Genomic DNA, 19,522 nt, shown 5'->3' with positions numbered 1-19,522 from the left:
TGTGTTTAGGTTTTTTTTGTGTGGTTTTATTATTATTATTATTATTATTATTATTATTATTATTATTATTATTAGTTTTAAAACAATGCTGTTGTGAAGCTCCAGAAATGTTTTGTGGACTACAAAACTTCACCCGACTTTTCATCGGTATGGGAGTAATAAATGAGGGATGGGAAATTATCCTTTAACTGTCCCGAAGTGACTGCAAACCGTCCTAAATCAAATAGTTGTTTATTTACTTTGTTATTATCGTCAAAAAATATCTCTACATACTTTGAACAGTGTGTGGTTGTGTACAATTGAATGGTTTCGAAGAAGAAGAAGAAGAAGAAGAAGAAGAAGAAGAAGAAGAAGAAGAAGAAGAAGTAGGTCTTCGCACATGCGCAGTGCGTGCTGATCTGGTTCATTAGTGAAGATGGCCGCGCCCATAGACCTGGAGCTGAAGAAGGTAACAGAGTGTTTTAATGTCTAAACCGATCTCATCCGTCTGTCATGTGCTTTCTGTGTTTAAGGAAGAGCTGCGAAGATAAACTAACAGCTGTTTAATAATCGTCGGTAGGAGCACTGCAGCTATACCGGAGCTAACGGTTAGCATGATAAGCTAACAGTGATAACCCACGCTGCACACACACACAAACACACACACGGCTCAAGTAATTAAATTGGGAATGTTTAGAAATATTAAACATGATGTTCAAATTGAACTGAAGAGAAGAAGACACACCTGTTTGCAGGTTCATGTTTGTTATTGTTACACAGGTGTTATATCGTCTGACTGACCACAAACGGAAGTTCACAGTTTGTAGATGTAAATGTGAATATGTCAGAAATCAGCTCAGATGTGATACTGATCGAAATAAGCGAAATCAGAGGAAGCCGACTATTCCTGAACGCCTCTTCTGATGGGGACAATACATGGAGACATGTTGACTTACAATGAAGAGTTTAAACGTCCTATTCAGATTGACGTTGAGGGTTTTTTGTTCAGAGTGATACGTCTCTCCTGTAGGCCTTCTTGAAGCTGCAGGTGAAGGATGTTTAAGATGTTTTTAATCAGAGTGATACCTCTCTCTTATAGGCCTTTTCGGAGCTGCAGGTGAAGATGATCGACACGCAGCAGAAGGTGAAGCTGGCTGACCTGCAGATTGATCAGCTGACTCGGGTTCAGAAACACACCAAGTTAACTCACGCTGAGATCACAACGCTGCCAGACAACACGCGACTGTATGAGGGAGTCGGACGCATGTGAGTCTCCATGACAACCAGGATGTTTGACAACTACATAGAGGTGTGTCATCATCACTCATTGTGATCTTGTGTGTTTGTGTGTGTTTCAGGTTTATTCTTCAGTCAAAGGAGGACATCAACAATCAGCTGATGGACAAACAGAAAACAGCTGACGAGAAAATCAAAGAACTCGAGGTACAAATACACACTGAAATACACAATAAAATACAAACTGAGACATGTTTTACCTGCAGTGTGTGTTCAGGTGTGTCAGTGGTCTGACTGTTGTGTGATTTTTATTTTTTTTTACAGCAGAAGAAGGTGTACCTTGAACGCAGCGTGAAAGAAGCAGAAGACAACATCAGAGAGATGCTGATGTCCAGGAGAACTCAGTGATCAATCGTCTATGATCAATAACACATTCATACACACACGATTAGTAATGCATTGATACACTCACCAGTCATCTATTATCAAAAACACACATGTATTTATGTCAGTAACTGTGTTTGCTAGTTGTTCATATTAAAATGTTGAACCTTCAGTCTGTTCACTGTACGTTTGACTTCAATTAAAACACATGAAGAAGAATTTACATGTTTGTTATTTTAAAGGCTGACTGATTTTTATAGACCAAATTTGACAATTGAATGCAAAGAACAAGGTAAAAATAAATCAAACTAAACTCTCACTAAATTCAGTAGAGTGTCAGCAGACCACCATGTAGTAAAGTTAAAAAACTTAATGAATATAAGCTATAAAATGTTGATTGCTTTTTAAATAGTGAAAAATAAATGTTTGGTTGGAGGGTTTTCGGTTATGTCTTCAGTAATCTAAAGCTGAGTGACAAATATCTTTTTAATCATACATTAACATTATTTTTTGCATCATTTAAAATAAAAATATTAACCTTTGAACTCTGCAATTGAAATGATTCACCAGTGCCTTCATTGGTATTTCTGCTGGCTGAAGTCATTTCCTGGAGTATCTTTAAATGCTTTATATCCCTGAAATCTGTACAACTTATGCTCAAAGGTTATGTAAGTCAAACAATAATTAATAATAAAAGTACTAAAAGGAGGTCATAAATAAATAAGATTTATTTTTTTATAAAATACATTTTTTCATCAAATTTTACAACAGGAAACCTGTTTCATCTTGTTTTTACTCTGACACTGCATAATTTAAATGAAGTTGATAACAGTGTTCTGTTAAACCAGATAATAAACAATAATTAGCAATTAGTTATTTAGATGCAGATGATTGTACAGTGGGACCAGCTGCTGGCAGCAAACACCAGACTTCACTCTAAAACAAACTGTTTTATCGTCTGAATAAGACTGCTTTGTAGGTTCATGAAGACAAACTTAAAACAAGATATTTTGTTTCTGTCAGAACTTTTTTGTTGTAAAATTTGAATATTCTTCTGATTCTCAGTTTATTCATTATAGAAATGACGTAAGTTTTATACACTTTAAAATGATCTGCAGAGTATGTTGATCCGGCCTGTAACACCTGCTGCAGGTGTAGAGAGGAGTTCGGTGATCCAGGTTGCCATGGGTACCAGAAAACAGCAGTTAACCCGCAAAAAGCTTCACAAACAACAGAAGCATGAGACAATCAGCTTTTATTTTCCTCTGAACACACACAGATTAATCGACATGTTACTGTACAGGCTGTGACGTCATCAATGTACTGGCTGTGATGTCATCACTGTGCTGGCTGTGATGTCATCTGTTGTTGTTGTTTGGGCTCTGGACAAAGTTGATGGAGTAGGAGCCGGTGTTGGCGTCCTGGTTCACCTGGAAGTTGTTGGTTGAAAGTCCGAAAGGTCTCAGGACCAAGTTCCCCAGGTCCTTCAGTTTACCTGAAGAAGAGGGGGTCAAAGGTCACAGCAAGAATTGATTCAGATCATTAATAACATATTTTACTTAAATCTGAAATGATCTTTGATAATTGTGCCTTCTATTGTGAAAATACTGGAACAAATCTGATCTCATCTATAAATATGACTGATTTGTTATATTGATTGATTATTGGTTAGTTGATGAGCTGAAACATTAGTAAACTGTACTGTTTCTTTAAGGTGGTGTGTTCAGGCGCAGTACGTACTCATCATTTCCTCCTTCAACTTCTCATTTCTTTCATGAATCTGCTGAGGTAACCTCTGAGAGACAGACAGGTAGAGAGAGAGACAGAAAGAGAGAGAGTTCATATCAATGATAAGTTATTTTGTAAACTGTTCTTTGTCTGTCTTTTATTTGGGGGATGTAAACAGGAAGTATACTGTTGCCATGGAGACAGTGAGTTGACAGTGAGCTACTTCCTGATCCCTATGGTGTTTTAAGCCAATATTTGTTTACATTTTGTCAACTTGCCTCCTTTAAAAGTGTGCAGAATTAGCTTTTAGTAGTTCCTCTCTGCAGTGTATCCATGGATGTACAGACAACTGTCACTGGATTACTTTGATACTGAAGAAAACTTAAAAAGTTCATAACATAAACAAAGTTCTGAATTGTATTTTTTCTAAGTGGGTTTATGGACATTTATCCTTGATGTTACAACAGAGAAAGATATCGTCCGAGAAGTGTAAGTCACAGTAAATGAGATCAATATGTGTTTCATGTCTGTGTGTTCAGATGTGACTCAGTTATGACTGAGAAGGAGGCCATTTTAACGCAAATTTAAGTAATCTGTCTCTAAGTGTCTAAGTGTTCTGAACTCTGGTTCCGTTCATTTCTATTATCTTCCTTTCTGCGTCTACCACAGAAATATGATTGATGATCATATCAGCCACAAAAAGAGTTGCTTGTCGTGAACACTGCAGACACACTAGCAGAACTGTCTGCTTCTCGTCCGTCCCAGCAGTCAGTGAACTCACCATGCAGGCCTGTCTTGCACCGGCCTGGTTGGGGTCTAGTTCGAGAACCTTCTTGAAGTCTTCCAGTGCCTCGTCGAGCTTGTCCGTCTGCTCATAAAGCTCTGCCCTCCTCAGCAACGCCCGTACGTAGTCAGGATTTAGCTCTATTGCTGTGAAACAAGGCAACCAATCAATACACGGATCAATCAGTGCTGTACAGGTAGTAAATGATGTCATTACTCACCTCTGGTGCAGTCTGATATTGCCTGATCCTTCAGATCCTGACAGAGAGAGACACATACTGTTACTGTTAGCATGTTGGTAGTGTCAGTGTTCATGTGTTGTTAATCCCTGTATTAGCATGGTGTTAGCCTCTGTGTTAGCATGCTGTTAGCCGTTTGTTACCAGGTGCAGTCTTGCAGCAGCTCTGTTGGAGAACAGCACAGCTCTCTCTTTGCTGAAACAAACTGGACATAAAACCAACGCCTCCTTGTAGCTCAGCTCTGCCTCCGACCAGTCTGCAGAAAGATATGTTGACACAGGTTTATACCGGTTTGTGCAGGTTTATATACTGGACATACTGTGATGATGATGTCACTCACTTCCAGCTTTGAACTGGCTGTTGCCTTTTTCCTTCAGAGTTAAACTTTGCTGCCGTCGACTCTGAAACAAAAGAAGAAAACTAGCATCACATCTGAACCCTGAATGCCTTTTTTCTACACCTTAAATTAAGACTGCCTGAGAGCACGATGTCACTGCAAATGTTCTGGTTCCTATGAATGTCGTTTTGGTTTGTAAATGACCTTGTTCTGGTTTGTAAGGACCTCGTTCTGGTTTGTAAGGACCTCGTTCTGGTTTTTAAGGACCTCGTTCTGGTTTGTAAGGACCTCGTTCTGGTTTGTAAGGACCTCGTTCTGGTTTGTAAGGACCTCGTTCTGGTTTGTAAGGACGTCGTTCTGGTTTGTAACAACATCGTCTTTGTTTGTAAGGAGCATCACTTTGTGTTATAGTTCATAAGGAAATTTAGAAAAAAGCTGGTAAACACAGGAACACATTTACAATTGGGGATTGGATTGTATATCAATGAATTAAGACCGTTGGTTTTAACATATGTTAAATTTAAGGTGATTTTAGCAAATATACCCCCTAATATCCCCAAACACAAGTTGTTATGGTTTTCTTTGGCTGTGACAGAACTCACCACACCTCCTCCTACTCTGGCCGCCTGCTAGTGATTGAATCATTTATCAGTGATATTGAATAACTAATGATTGGATGATATGAAAATAGAAACAATCACCAGACCCTGATTATAACACCAGTTTACCAGCTGCTGATATTTCCCCACTACGGATTCAGATTAACAGCTGAACAGATGAAGGTGTTACCTCCTTTTCCTCCTCTGTCAGATCCTTCTCCACTTCCCTCAGGTAGTCGTCATCGAACTCGACCTCCTGGCTTTTCTCCTCCTTCAGCTCTGAATCTGAATCGTCCTCCAACAAGTTGCCCTGTGCCTCCTCCTGCTGCCAGTCGCCCTGGAGCTCGTCACCCAGTGCTTCCTGCTGCAACCTGTCGCCCTGCAGCCTGTCTCCCTGTGCGTCCTCCTGCAACTTGTCGCCCTGCAGCCTGTCTCCAGACGCCTCCTCCTGCACTCCCTCCTCACTATCTGAGACGTCTGTTCGGTCAGTCAGTCTGTCCGTTTCTGTGTGAAAGTCCTCCGACCCTCCTTCATCCTGTCGGGTCTCTTCCTTCCCCTCCCTCTCTCCTCTTCGGTCTGAAGGTTCCAGAGTCTCCTCACAGTCGTAGAAGTTCTCCTCCTCCTCCTTCTCCTGCTCTCTGGGTTTTCCACCTCCTCGGCTGCTCATATTAAAGCTCTGCGACACAAAATAAAGTTAAAGGTTAAAGTTCTTTGGCTCTGATGCAGTTCCTGTTGTCATCACCGTAGCACCATCTTGTCGGTTTAACATCACCAGTAATAGTTTATAAACACTGAAGGTTACTGTGTCACAATCTTATGATATATTTCTATGACAACAAACATTTCCAGTTTCCCAGTTACAGCCTACAGGAATTCATTCATCAGAGGCGACAGGTTTTAAATTAGAACTGTAGATTATATTAGAGAGTATAATTTATGTTTTCTTATTAAAGAAATTATTAAAAGAGACAAAATTGGACCTAATAGTCAATGTTTTGACAGCTCAAATTACAAAAACCAGACCACAACTTCAGGTATTATTATAATGAAAGTCAACTCTATATTAAGTCCATGAAATTAATAAAAACGAAATGATCTGTATCAGGTCTAGAATGTTCCAGCTGCGGCGTTAAATCAGCAGTTTTTAAATGGAAGTTCTGAACTGACACTTTGACAGAGGCCGTCAGAAAAACTGCAAAAAGTAACACACAGTTTGATTTGTTCCTTCACAGAAACATTTGAAGCTTCTGTGACGGAGCTAATACTGTAAACAGCTAACTGCGAACACACAGCTAACTGCTAACAGCTAGGCTAGCAGTCAGCTCCGGACTGTAATCATGTTGTCAACCGTCTGATACGTCACATGTCAGTGTGAGGTCATCAACTAGACAATTTATTGAACATTAAACTAATAAAACATTAAAAACGAGATGATTTATATTCGTACCTGCTAACACCGGTTAGCCTGCGAGGATCCGCTCCGTCATATCACTTCCGGGTATTTGACCCGTTTCTTCTTCTGGCGCTTTTAAGTCTGTTACACTTCATTTCCGCCCCCTGCTGGAGAAAATCTGATCCGACAACAGTTTGTTCATAATAACTCGACATCCACCTTCTTGTTTTTAAAAAATCAAACATAAAATAATGCAAATATATGATATAAAACATACAAAATATTATATAGACATCTAATCAATACTTCTGATTTCTTATGAAATAAAGTAACTATTAAATAACTATTGCACTTATTATTATGGATAGAGGTGAAACAATAAAGGCACAATGTACAGTTTTAGAGAAGAAGAGAGCTGGGGAAGCTTGATCACCCTCCAGAAATGTTGTATCATCAGATGATGTTACGTACGCTTAGCCATACACAGGATATGCTTTATTAAGCACTTTCTCCCAATTAGAGGCATCAAAATGACACAGGACAAACAGGAGAATAATGACTATTTAAACATATGATGCTGCTACAGCTTCACCTGCAGCGAGATAAAGGCAGCTTTCAGCTGTGAATAAAACCTGAAGGTTTGACAGGATTTAAAATAAAAAACAGACATATAGAGCAATATCCACAGACCAAAACCTACACACTGGTCCTTTAAGCCAATTTTGATTTATGAGCGTCTATGTAAAATTCAGACACAGTTTTAAAAGTGTTTAATTTCAAAGCCATATGGAATATCACAAAATCGGAAAAAGCATTTTTATTTCTAAATTGGTCCACATATGTTATGTGCTGATTTTGATGCCGATTGCTCAAAATGTTTAGGAGGAATAGCAAACAACTTTGGACAAAATTCAAAATGGCAGAAATGCTTTCCAGGCTCAAATCGGTGTGGCTCGTATGGATAGATTGGTTTGGATCCACAGAATCCAGGAAAGAGACGTATAATTCAAGACCTATGGAGCAAAACATAAAGTCTGTTGTTAGTCTGTAGAAGAAGAAGAAGAAGAAGAAGAAGAACAGGAAGAAGAAGAAGAAGAAGAAGAAGAAGAAGAAGAAGAAGAAGAAGAAATACAATAGAGAACACCTGAGTACCAGAAATGAATACACTTTTTTTTTAAAAGTATTTTATTAAAAATTCATAATTGAAAAACAATCAAATAACATTTGGTTATTGCTTACTGAGAGTTTCAGGCCTCAATATCAGAGTGAGGAAGCTTTTAAACTTCATCTTCATCAGTTAAAATAATATTTATCTATCAAATATATTAACAGTCAAGGACTCAGAGGAGGGAGGTGGAGGAGGAAGAGTTGGAGCGTCTGGCCTCAGCGATCCAGGACGTGAAGGCTGAGACTCGGGCGTAGACTCCAGGTCTCTCAGGACGCCCACAGCCAAACCCAAATGATGTGACACCTGTCAGAAAACAATCAGAATAAGTTGTTCCCTCTGACCTCGTCTGCATCATAGTGTGTGTGTGTGTGTGTGTGTGACTGACCAATGACAGTCCAGTGTCCATCGTCCAGGCACATCAGTGGACCTCCAGAGTCGCCCTGGAAACAATTTCAATGTTAAAAATATCATTTGTTGAAGCTAAAGCTAAAGTTTGTGGTGTTGGCTTTTCCACACAGAAATCAGCTGATGGTGAATAAACACCTGTCATCAGGTGTGTTGATGTCACTCAGGTGTTCACTATCATTTGCGCTCTGACTGTCAGGACTAAATATGTTCAGGCTGTCTGGGTTCATCTAAAAGGCTGGTCTGGATCAGAGTGGGATGGTTGGTGAACTGTAGAGCTGAGGTGAGTCCAGGTGAGTCGTTACCTGACAGGAGTCGATCCCTCCCTCTGCGTATCCGGCACACAGCATGCTGGAGGTGATCTTGTACTCAGGTAACCAACGCTGACACTGATCCTGAGCCACCAGAGGAACCTCGGCCTCCTGGAGAACATCAGGTACAGAACCTGAAAGAGACAGACAGGTCAGAGAGAGAGACAGGTAGTGAGCAACACAGACAGGTGTGTGAGAAAGAGACAGGAGAGAGAAAGACAGACAGGCGAGAGAGAGAGAAACAGATGAGAGAGAGAGAGAGAAACAGATGAGAGAGAGAGATGGGTGGAGAGTGAAACGGGCAAGATAGAGAAACAGGTGGAAAGACAGACAGGTGGAGGGAGAATGAGCCGTGTGAGAGGGACAGGTAGTGATTGTCACAGACAGGTGAAAGAGAGACAGGTGAGAGAGAGAGAGATGGGAGAGAGAGAGAGAGGTGAGAGAGAGACACAAACAGACAGACAGGCGAGAGAATGAGAGAGACTAGAGGAGAGAGAAACAGACAGGTGTACAGAGAGAGAGAGACATGTAGATAGTTAAACAAACAGGCTGAGAGAGACAATGGAGCAAGACAGGCAGGTGGAAAGACAGACAGACACGGCAGAAAGAGACAGGTGGAGAGATGCAGACAGGGGGAGAGACAGACAGACGGGGACGAGAGAGAAACAGGTGTTCAGAGAGACAGGTAGAGAGAGAAACAGGTAAGAGAGAGACAGGTAGAGAGGCAGATAAGTATAGAGAGAGAGAGACAGGTGAGAGAAATAGAGACAGGTGGAGGCTTGATGTTTCTAACCCTGCTCAGTGAGCCGTCCCCATCCAGCAATGAAACATTTTCTTCCTGCTGTGAAATCCTGACCCTCAGGAGGTAAACACACCGGCTGGACGGTCTCTGTAAAACACAGTACTTCTGTTTATAATGACCGGATGTTTCATTATTTATTACAACAAAAACATTTCTACTCTGTTGACAATTTTCTTTAAAAAAAAAAAATATTTAAAGGACCTGATACAATGTCAAAATGTCAAAGATTTCTGATTTCATTATGAACATGAAGACTCATATTTTACAATCAAAAATAGACAGTAGTACTAGTTTTTGTGGCACAACTACATTCATAATTGCTCTGTACAGTTTGAAACTTGTTTAAAACACTTCAGAGATCAATTTTTGTATTCAACTCTTCTCCCATCAGTCTGCCATGAATATGTCTCCTTTAATGTCAGATAAAAACTATTCACCCAGTTATTGTAACATATTTTGGATTTTGCTGATGTTGTGTATCATAATCCTATGGAGTCCTATGTTTTAAGTGTTTTTTATATAAAGTTATATAAATATTAAAATATATAAAAATGTAGATACCCATTGTCATTGTCTGCATTTATTTTAATTATACAGTTTACATGACAATACTGTGATGTATTTATTACTACACACTATACTCACAACAGGAACAGGTTACTTTTTTTCTGTCAAAAAGCTCCATTGAATGGACTAATATAGATTGAATTAATTATTAAAAACTATACTCTCACATTTATAATTGTGAATTACTTCCATAATGATGATGTGTTAATGCTTTTATGTGCTGCTATGTTGTTTTTCTGTATGAACCACCCAATAGTTTGAGTCAGAGGCTCAACCTGTAAAAAAAAACAAAAAAACGTTGTTGTTACTGACGGGTGAAGTTGACTGGCTGCTCCAGATGCATCAAGGCGATGTCAGCCTGTTTAGTTAGTTTGTTGTACTGTTTGTTGATGATGATGCGATCGACTCGTCGGGTCTGAACGTCCACAGAGTTTTCATCAGTTTGAGAGTGAAGACCGGAAACAACTGACCACCAACTGAGGACGTTCTTCCTGTGGAACAAAAACATGTCTGTCTCATACGTTTCACACAGGTCAACATTTAAAACATAACGATAGCTTGATAACAGAAACACTTTTTTACTTCACCGGTAATGATGTTACATCCATTGATCATATAAAAATGTAAGAAAATGTTAAGTTTAATATTTGAGATTTGAAAAATTATATTTCACAATACTACTAATAATAATCATTTGACTCAATTGTGTTAAAACATAAAGAGAGTTCTTGCTTTTCAATGCTAAAAATAAATTATCTGTCATCACAGTCTCACCCGTAGACGCAGTGTGCAGCGGTCAGGACCCAATCTCTGCCAATCAGCGAGCCTCCACACATATGTTTCATCTTTAACTGTAGAGACACAGTCCACGGCCACGCCCCCTTCACAGCATCGACCCCGCCCACCACTCTGCCCTCACCTGACAGGTAACAACAAACACTAACAACAGTCAGTCTGAAAAACAATTGGATCAGATCAAGAAGAATTCCTATTAACTGAAAACCGTATTCACACTTTTACCTTGACCTGGTTTGCTCTCTGCTGATTGGTCAATCTCCCTTCTGACATTAGCGACCTGTCGAACACCACAAGCTAAAACACACAGAGGCTCCATCAGTCGCTGCGTGTAAAACATAAGCAATCTTTAAATTACATGAACAAGTTAAGAGTCAGTTCTCACGTCGGTTGTCACAGCTCAGAGAAACTACTTCCTCACTGTTGCAGGTTTCACTGTAAAAAACAAAACAACCATTATTAGTCCTTAGACTGTCACTAAACTCAGTTCTTCTGACTGGTTCTAGTTCGACTTCAGTTTTTGCATGTAGTTCTGGTTTAATTTTTTTACGGTATGTGTTTCTAGATCTGGTTTTGGGTTTGGACATCGATACCTGACATTGGTTTCCACTGTTCCGTTGCTGGTGACTGTGATGGTTGCAAACGGTGAATCCTGTGGCTGAGCTGGCAGCAGTGTGGCCTCCGCGAATCTGTAGAGAGTCAGGAACAAAGACCAGATCTGACTCTGCATCTGTAACTGGATGTCTTTATATTTCTGTTTCCTACAAGAACCTTCATTTAGTTCACGTGATCCAAACATTTCAGGTTGTTTGTCTGATCTGCCACTGATCTGGGGACTTCTGTCGACAATCTCCTAAAACCATCGGGGCTAAAATCTTGTAGTGTGAACTTTACCTGTATCCAAGGTACTGGCAGGTGGAGAGAGACAGCTGTGAGGTCCAGGTGTCGGCACATACGGTGTGTGGAGAGGAATCAATTTGGATCTGGAGACGACTGGAATTATTCCCCTGCAACATGACTGAAACACACACAGACACACCCACAATGTCAATTAGCACGTCAATCAGAGTATCACACAGTGTCTATGCGGACACCTGAGAGTCCATCAAGTCCGCTGACCACACCACCAGTTTGACCCATGGTAACGTTAGCTTAACATAGAAATATATTATGTTATGAGACTTTTTTAATTGTTTTCCAAGAGGATGAAAGGGAAAGGATAGAAGTGAGGACAGCAATTACATCTGAAGATAAAGAATCTGCAGCAGCAGTATACAAAGGTGCACGATAGGAAAGGTTAGGTTATACGTCACATTGCTGCTAATGTAAAGGAGTGAAAAGATGTAATGAGTGCACTGCAGTTTCTAATCAGATGAAAACACTGAGATTAATGTCTGTGACATCAGAATTGATCATCAGAGAAGCTCCAGCTGACGGACTCACCACAGTCAGCTTCATCAGAGGCGTCAGGACAGTCGACCACGCCATTACAATACCCGTCACCATGGATACAACTTCCTGTCTGGCACCGGAACTGACCGACAGCACATGGAGCTGTTCACAAACGACATGACACGTCAGTGCAATTAATAATCAATAATTAATAATACTAATATATTAATAACACTTGTGTTTACTGTCTTATTTTTCATGGTCTAATAGAAATTACAGTCTCGACAACGTCAACCCTTTGACCTCACCTGGTACACCCAGGTTGACCCCGGTGGCGAAGTTGGCTCTGAATCCTCGGCCGTATTGCGAGTCATCCGTAAAGAACCAGACTGCCATCTGATTGGTTGTTGAGAACACATCGTGGGCGGTGCCATCACTACCAGTGAGGATAGCTGAGAACAAACAAACAAACAAAATTAAAACCTGAAGCAGAATAAACTGGAATAAAGTGAGACGTTCACACATATAGTGAGAACGAAGCTGAAATGGATTCTGGGTGAATCCCATCCTCACCCAGTAAGGGGGAGTTTGGCTCCGCCCCATCCCGCACCTCTACGACATCATAGACCATTTCAATGTCAAAGTCCATGAAGTGGAGCTGGATGTTCTGACCCTCGTTGGCATGGAGAGTCCACAGACCTGAAGCAGCAAAGGATTATGGGTATTTACAGAAACACCACACAGGTTACTGGTGAGCGTGAAACATCAGGTAAACATGTACAGGTATGAGTAAAATATAAGTACAAGTACAGGACAGGTGTACGCACACTTAGACTTTTCCCCATAGGAATGTGGGTAATTTGGGGAGCTGAAGGTGGAGTTTGTCTCCCAGAGGTCAAAGGGTCCTCCACAGTCAACTGGACCAATCAGAGCAGAGAGAGCAGAGTCAGACTGTGTGTTACCTGGTATAGAGGGCGTGGTCTGTATGGTACCTGGTGTAGAGGGCCTGGTCTGTGTGTTACCTGGTATGATTATTGGAGGCGGTACATTGGTTGGTTCAGGGGGGGCGGGGCCACATGGACCAGAAGTCAGTGTGATGTCATCCAGAGCGATGTCGTCCCTAAAATGCCCTCCTTTCTTCAGAGCTTCAAACACCACCTGCAGAGGTCAGAGGTCACACTGAACAGCTGACTCATTACACATATTGCTTATCAGTTTGTGGACTTGCCGTGTGATGTCACTGACCATGACCTCTGTCGTCAGGTAGAGGGTCACCTGGCCGTAGTTCCAGTTGTCGCCATAGTTACCATCTTTCTGGAAAACCACGATACCGCCAGTAGATTGAGACGGTTGGAGCAGCAGGACATTGAGACGGTGGACGTCCTCTCCAAACATGTGATACCTACAAACAGTCAGGTTACTTCCTGTTTACATATTTATTCATTCACAGGTTTATTTGTTTATTCTCATCTTGTTATCTTGTTTACTTGTTTATTTTGTGGTTGTTTGCATGACTATTTGTTTACTTTTCGGTTGTATACATGCTTACTTGTTTGTTTTCTAGTTGTTTACATGCTTATTTGTTTATGTTTCAAGTTACTCACATGCTTATCTGTTTATTTTCCAGTCATTTACATGCCTATTTGTTTATTTTTCCAGTTGTTCACATGCTTAATTTTTTATTTTCCAGTTGTTTACCAGAAGCTCAGACACTTGGGCTCTGTGGTCGGAGTGAGAGGGAGGCTCTGGATCCTGTAACTCTTCGGGAATTGTCCAGGACTCATAGGTGTGGTGATGTAGAAACCTGACAGAGACACACAAAAACTAATCAATGCTTCTGATTATAATACCAATACTACTGATATTATTACAACAACAATAACAAGAACAACAAGAACAACATGAATAATGATCATATCATTACAGAATTCTTTTTTTAATTTTATATTTCTTTTATCTTCACTACTTCCTGTCTATAATTATGTTTTGTCTTGGTTTAATGTTGTTGTTCTTTTTGTTTTATGCAGTTTTGACTTAATAACACTTTTGATATCATTATAATGTAAAACCCACCTGAGCTGTTGCCCAGCGTGTGATCGACACTCGGGCCGGTCAATGGAGGAAACATGGAGCCCCTGACTCGCCTCCAGTCTCCATCGTCGTCCTGTGGCTGCCTCCAGAAACACATACCCTGCTCAAAGTTACATGTCAGCTTCTGCTCGTCTGAACATACACACACACACACACACACACACACACACACACACACACACACACACACACACACACACACACACACACACACAGGTCAGGTACAGTAACACACTGACTGTGTTATACATCCTGTTTGAGGTGTAGTAAAGATACCTGAGAGGTTGGAGGTGTTAGCGGCCCTGTAGGTGGCGCTGAACCCTGATTGAGCGCTGAAGTCAGATAAAAAGACTACAGTTGATTGGTTGGTCAGCATCCACACAATCCAGGAAGGTGCGGTGGGGGTGATCTGAGCTGCACATCATATTTAAATATCAGTTAATGAGTCTGCTACACCTGAGATCTGTTACAACACTGACTGTGTGTGTGTGTGTGTGTTTGTCTGAAGTTTACCTGTCAGGGTTTTGTCTTCTCCGACCCCTTCATAAAAATCCAACATGTCTTGGTTGCCTGCTACAAACTGGACGTCGATCTGAACAGAAAGTCCTTGATTGACCCTAAAAACAACAACAACAACAACAGAGTTAATGTTATGAGAAAACTATTCTGTTTTAACTTCCTGTTTTAACCTTAAAACCTTTATTGTGAAAGTCTCTGTGCTGTCGAGGTTGGAAGTTTCTCACATTCACTTCAGTACTGCCACAGTTTGATCACAGCAGCATGTGATGGATGTGAGAGGAAGTGCAGCAGTGTGTGTGTATTTGTATGTATTGATGTAATGTAACTAAGTACATTTACTCAAGTGCTGTACTTAATACAATTTTGACGTCATTGTACTTAACTTGAGTATTTCCATTTTCTGCTAGAGGCAAATCTTGTACCTTTTGCTCCACTATATTTATTTTAACTTTAGTTAGTTACTATGCAGATAACATGCCAAAGTAATGCATTTTAATTAATATTTTTGATTGGCAATGTGATTAAAAAAATCATTAATCAGAAACTGCTTAATATAGGATCCAATTATTGGCCAGTGTGATAATCTGTCGACCCATAGTATTCAGTATATGCATACATGGGAATATATGTATAATTTACTTTCACTTGTACTTTACTTCATTTTTTACCAGAGGATTACTTTTGGTACTTAAGTACATTTTATATTAAGCACTTTTAAGACTTTCACTCAAGTACTATTCATATGGGTGACTTTCACTTTTACCAAATTCATATTTTAACACAATATCTTGACTTTTATTCAAGTATGACTTTTGGGTCTGTGTGTGCGTGTGTTTGTGTGTGTGTATGTGTGTGTGTGTGTGTGTGTATGTGTGTGTATGTGTGTGTGTGTGTGTGTGTACCTGATGATCCAGCGACAGTTCCTGATGCTGCTCTCTGAGGTGCCTGATGAGTTGAACGAACCGCTGGGACCCGTCAGCACGAACTGTCCATCGCATGTTCCTATGGAGATCATGATGATGTCACAGGAAGTTCAACAACAATTAAGAACAAATACATTATTAAAAGCAGCTGATTCACTTTATGTCGGTTAAACTGTAACCTGCAGCTCCTGTAAGTGTTTGGATGTGGCCAACAACAAAAACTATAGGGGGCAGCATAACCGCTAACTGCTGCTCACTATACACTTTGCTGTAGCTTGACTACCTGCCAAGCCCCCCAGGAAGAGCGCCAGGCTCTGAAGACAACTTTTGTAGTGGCCAAACTGTGTAATTACACTGTCACATGATGTAGTGGGACCATAAGGCCTTTTTCCATAAGCTAACATTGTGAAAGAAGTGTCTGTAAAACGGTGGATACATTTTTTTGAGTGTCGAAACCCTGAAAAATGACTCGTACAAAGTGGTATTATGAGACAGGACAATCCAGAGGTAATGCTAACTTCAGTCACCATCTCTGCAACACAATACATAGACATCTTTGACATAATGTCATCACTGTTGTGTCTTTACATTCGGTTGATAATGTTTATTTTTGGACAATATTTCTGGCCAAATCTTAAGTATTGACCCTTCAATATAAACACAACTGACCACAGGTAGCAGTGTCTTCATCAGAGGCATCAGGACAGTCATCGACTCCGTCACAAAACTTGCGGCTCATAACACACATCGATCCATCAGCACATTTCGACTCATAAGGCCTACACGTTACTGTGGACACAAAGTGAGACATGAGACAAACATGGCAGACTTCTTAACAACTAATAAAGTGGAGCCTCTTAACCTGATGTGTTTTGGTGTATCTTCATTTTAGTCCTCAACAGCGTCCATAAAGCTGAACATCACACAAAAACAATGTAAAGATTAATAATTGACTGTAACTCTACATGTGAGAAGAAAACAGCAACTATAGTTACATCTCCTACTGATAATTCTGATGTTGATTGGCAGAAGAAGCTCTTTAAATAGCAGACCTTTGATAGAGACAGACAGAGTTTGTATTGTGGATATAAATAGAATAATATATAAAAACATATATAGAGAGAGTTTTCTCACGGGCTGTAGTTGTGGCAGTCGTCGGTGCAGCTGTTGTCTGGTCTTTTTTCTCTGCAGGAGAAGAAGAAAATTATTCTGATATGTAGTTTCTGCTGTTTTCAGCTTTGGTTGTTTCATGCAAATATAAACAGGCTTGTTTATGAGTGAGAGAACTGGACATTATGTGACATTAAAGGTCATTTTGATAACATTTTTATGTAGACAAATCATTGTTTAAATATAATAAAGATGCAGCAAAAGTATCTCTTTTCCTTAAAAACATTATTATGATTGTGAATTAATAATTTTAAAATGTTTGTTAGGTCCAAAATGTTTGTTCTGTTTATCGCTGTAAGAACAAGGTTTGTCAGCCAGTAGTATAACACCATTGGTATCACATGGCATCTGTGTTTCGTCAGCATCAACAGTCTTGGGAATGCACCCAACATACTATACTGCCCTAATGTTGGCTAGCTAGCTAATGGCGTTAGCTAGCGTGAGCAATAACAATTGTTCAAAAACAACCACTGGAAAAAATAACATGCATACAATGGCTCCATGATGCTCATCTGGTGTAATCCAAGTCTATGGAAGCCCTAAAATTGATTTAAATAGACATTATTTGCACAGTTGACACGTGGTCGAGCTCGTGCACCCATCTCAAATGCTGTGCATGCTAATGCTTTCAGCTCAGCAGCTACAGGGAAGATTTTGAAGGGTGTGAATAACGTCTTTGCAAACCAATTTGCTTCCTGAAACTTGGATTAGGCCTGACGAGCTGTATGGAGCTGTGCCATAGTTTTTATGCTTGTTTTCTTTTGTCCATCTTTAAAACAAGTCTCCTTCTTCTTGAGTTGTTCAGGAGAATGCTGCAACTCTGTTTCGCTCTGAAGCTCCAGAAATGTTTTGTGGACAAAGAAACTTCACCCGACTTTCCATCAGCATGAGGGTGAGGAGATAGTGACTGAATATTAATTTTTGGGTGAACTGTTCCTTTAAAATGAATTGAATCAGAGTTTGAATTTCTAAATACAACTGTGATCTCAGAGTGTCACCTGTGATCTGAATAGTGAACGTGGCGATCACCAATCCCGTGTTCCCGGCCTCAGTAATCCCCGTCACCAGCTGCCTCTCCGCCTCCTCTGTATCGATCGGCTGATTGAACCAGAGGTCAAAGTTCACCGCCACACGGCTTCTAGCCTGACTGAGAACACACACATCAATAAAGAGTCGATAATCAGTACATTTGGCAGAATCAATACCTGATTAATCAATTAATCAATCAACCACTAAATAATACTGCTGCCAACAGCTGTTGATGAGTATATTGATTAGTAATGGTGTGATTGATCAGATATCTGACCTGAAGTATAAAACCTGACTGGTCTTGTAGAGAAGCCTCAGCTCGGTGAGACTGTATGCCTCAGATATCTGTCGACCAATCAGAGGGCAGACGGTGATCAGGTGACTTTACAGAGAAACCTGCAGACACACTGTGACACTGTGCAGTTTATATAGAGAGCCGGAGTCACGCCCCCTCCGGTGGACCCGGAAAAGATGATTATGTGAAAGGAGAGTTGGTCAGTTCTGTGTTTAAGTTATGGGTTTTGGTTCAATGAGTAGACGTCACTAACGCGACTGTTGGCTGTGTAGTCTTTATGATTACATATTTTCACAGTCTGATATTTCATTAGTTTTATGACAAACTGCAACTTTATTGAATTGGAAAATAATCTTTTAAATTGACAAACATCATATGTGTGATTCATGGCACAATTCAAACAAGATCAAAGAATATGTCTCTCGTCATTCACTACCAACAAAGTTTTATGAAATAAGGTCCCATGGGGCAAACCGGAGAGACATGACTTTGGCTCTGCGGTTTTCCCCATGGGACCTATTGTCTAAACGTGGTTTGCACCTTATGGTTTGCACTTTACAGACTATAAATATCAGAACAGTGTGTACATCAATGAAGAGATTTCTGTTAAATCAAACAACAAACACACTGATACAGTGATCGATACTTCTGAGCCCCTTTCTTTGCTGTCTTTCATAATAAAAGCTGTAACCAGTTGCTTAAAGTTAGAACTACCTGTTATTTTCAAATAAAAGCCTGTGATCTCACCCGGTTTTCGATGTCGAAGGCCAAAGATTTGAACTGCAGACTGCTGGAGTTTTTCAGCTCTTGAGAGAAATGAGCTACAATCTCCATCTGACCACTCAGCACTGTGGGCTCGACAGGATCTAGGCACACAAACAATAAGAACATATGGATCAATTACATCTGCTGACACCTGATCAGTTTATTAAAACTGTGTGTTTACCTTTAGGCTGAACGCTGAGCCATGACACTACACTCAGTGAGACACAGCAGATCAGAAGAAGAGCCGTCACGACGGTGAGGAGTAACTCCAGAGACGACAGTTTGCGAATCATACTGACAACTGACATATTGACTGCAACACAGAATCAATCAATACACCAATCAATAAATCAGTCCATGATCCATAAACTTCCTGTTGTGATCCGTTCGTGTTCAGTGTGAACAGAACGATTACAATCATAAAAATCTGCCTCACTTTTAATATCAACAGCTGACTGTATATTAAATCACTCCAAACATTCAAACGCTCTGAACTAGAACGATAATTGTACACTTCACCTTCACAAACAAACATAATCTGACCTTCATTTTTAAATATTACCTCTCTTAAACCATGAAAGGTAACTTCAGCTTGTACTTCCTGTCAGAAAC

General features: G+C 40.2%; 3 protein-coding genes across 3 annotated transcripts; 1 reads left to right on the top strand and 2 right to left on the bottom strand.

Moving 5' to 3' along the window:
- The first annotated feature begins 336 nt into the window (after positions 1-336).
- On the top strand, positions 337-1,818 carry pfdn1 (prefoldin subunit 1). Its single transcript, XM_073479214.1, has 4 exons — positions 337-448; positions 1,079-1,245; positions 1,338-1,422; positions 1,540-1,818. Exons 1-4 carry the CDS (start codon positions 416-418, stop codon positions 1,621-1,623), a joined length of 369 nt encoding a protein of 122 aa, XP_073335315.1. The 5' UTR covers positions 337-415; the 3' UTR covers positions 1,624-1,818.
- Positions 1,819-2,837: 1,019 nt separating this feature from the next.
- On the bottom strand, positions 2,838-6,792 carry ttc1 (tetratricopeptide repeat domain 1). The gene is made up of 8 exons (XM_073479381.1): positions 6,733-6,792; positions 5,476-5,961; positions 4,690-4,750; positions 4,493-4,605; positions 4,332-4,368; positions 4,109-4,257; positions 3,340-3,394; positions 2,838-3,094 (listed from the first exon to the last, which is right to left on the bottom strand). Exons 2-8 carry the CDS (start codon positions 5,950-5,952, stop codon positions 2,958-2,960), a joined length of 1,029 nt encoding a protein of 342 aa, XP_073335482.1. The 5' UTR covers positions 5,953-5,961; positions 6,733-6,792; the 3' UTR covers positions 2,838-2,957.
- Positions 6,793-8,018: 1,226 nt separating this feature from the next.
- Positions 8,019-19,203, bottom strand: tmprss15 (transmembrane serine protease 15). Its single transcript, XM_073478897.1, has 26 exons — positions 19,092-19,203; positions 18,893-19,011; positions 18,128-18,195; positions 17,820-17,968; positions 16,321-16,440; positions 15,631-15,730; positions 14,723-14,826; positions 14,486-14,623; positions 14,192-14,341; positions 13,817-13,922; positions 13,364-13,520; positions 13,141-13,276; positions 12,946-13,035; positions 12,692-12,817; positions 12,427-12,570; positions 12,170-12,280; positions 11,621-11,744; positions 11,320-11,415; positions 11,112-11,161; positions 10,946-11,023; positions 10,706-10,850; positions 10,244-10,422; positions 9,356-9,451; positions 8,557-8,696; positions 8,232-8,286; positions 8,019-8,149 (listed from the first exon to the last, which is right to left on the bottom strand). The coding sequence occupies exons 1-26, from the start codon at positions 19,201-19,203 to the stop codon at positions 8,019-8,021; spliced, it is 3,024 nt and encodes a 1,007-aa protein (XP_073334998.1).
- Positions 19,204-19,522: the final 319 nt, after the last annotated feature.

This window comes from Pagrus major, chromosome 13 (genome assembly GCF_040436345.1).
Source record: "Pagrus major chromosome 13, Pma_NU_1.0".
In the NCBI taxonomy this organism is placed as follows: domain Eukaryota; kingdom Metazoa; phylum Chordata; class Actinopteri; order Spariformes; family Sparidae; genus Pagrus; species Pagrus major.
The sequence above is the reverse complement of the archived record's forward strand: the minus strand, read 5'-3'. Positions and strand labels throughout refer to the sequence as shown.

What these genes read in the sequence shown, in the direction of transcription:
- ttc1 (XM_073479381.1), bottom strand. Translation starts at nt 5,952, where the DNA reads ATGAGCAGCCGAGGAGGTGGAAAACCCAGAGAGCAGGAGAAGGAGGAG. An exon ending in TGACAGAGGAGGAAAAGGAG is followed by an intron (nt 4,751 to 5,475) that starts GTAACACCTTCA and finishes CTTTTGTTTCAG; the next exon opens with AGTCGACGGCAGCAAAGTTT. An exon ending in CAGCCAGTTCAAAGCTGGAA is followed by an intron (nt 4,606 to 4,689) that starts GTGAGTGACATC and finishes ATCTTTCTGCAG; the next exon opens with ACTGGTCGGAGGCAGAGCTG.
- tmprss15 (XM_073478897.1), bottom strand. Translation starts at nt 19,203, where the DNA reads ATGATTCGCAAACTGTCGTCTCTGGAGTTACTCCTCACCGTCGTGACG. An exon ending in TAACACCTCCAACCTCTCAG is followed by an intron (nt 14,342 to 14,485) that starts GTATCTTTACTA and finishes GTGTATGTTCAG; the next exon opens with ACGAGCAGAAGCTGACATGT. An exon ending in GCCAAACTCCCCCTTACTGG is followed by an intron (nt 12,571 to 12,691) that starts GTGAGGATGGGA and finishes GTTTGTTCTCAG; the next exon opens with CTATCCTCACTGGTAGTGAT.
- pfdn1 (XM_073479214.1), top strand. Translation starts at nt 416, where the DNA reads ATGGCCGCGCCCATAGACCTGGAGCTGAAGAAG. An exon ending in TAGACCTGGAGCTGAAGAAG is followed by an intron (nt 449 to 1,078) that starts GTAACAGAGTGT and finishes TCTCTCTTATAG; the next exon opens with GCCTTTTCGGAGCTGCAGGT. An exon ending in TATGAGGGAGTCGGACGCAT is followed by an intron (nt 1,246 to 1,337) that starts GTGAGTCTCCAT and finishes TGTGTGTTTCAG; the next exon opens with GTTTATTCTTCAGTCAAAGG.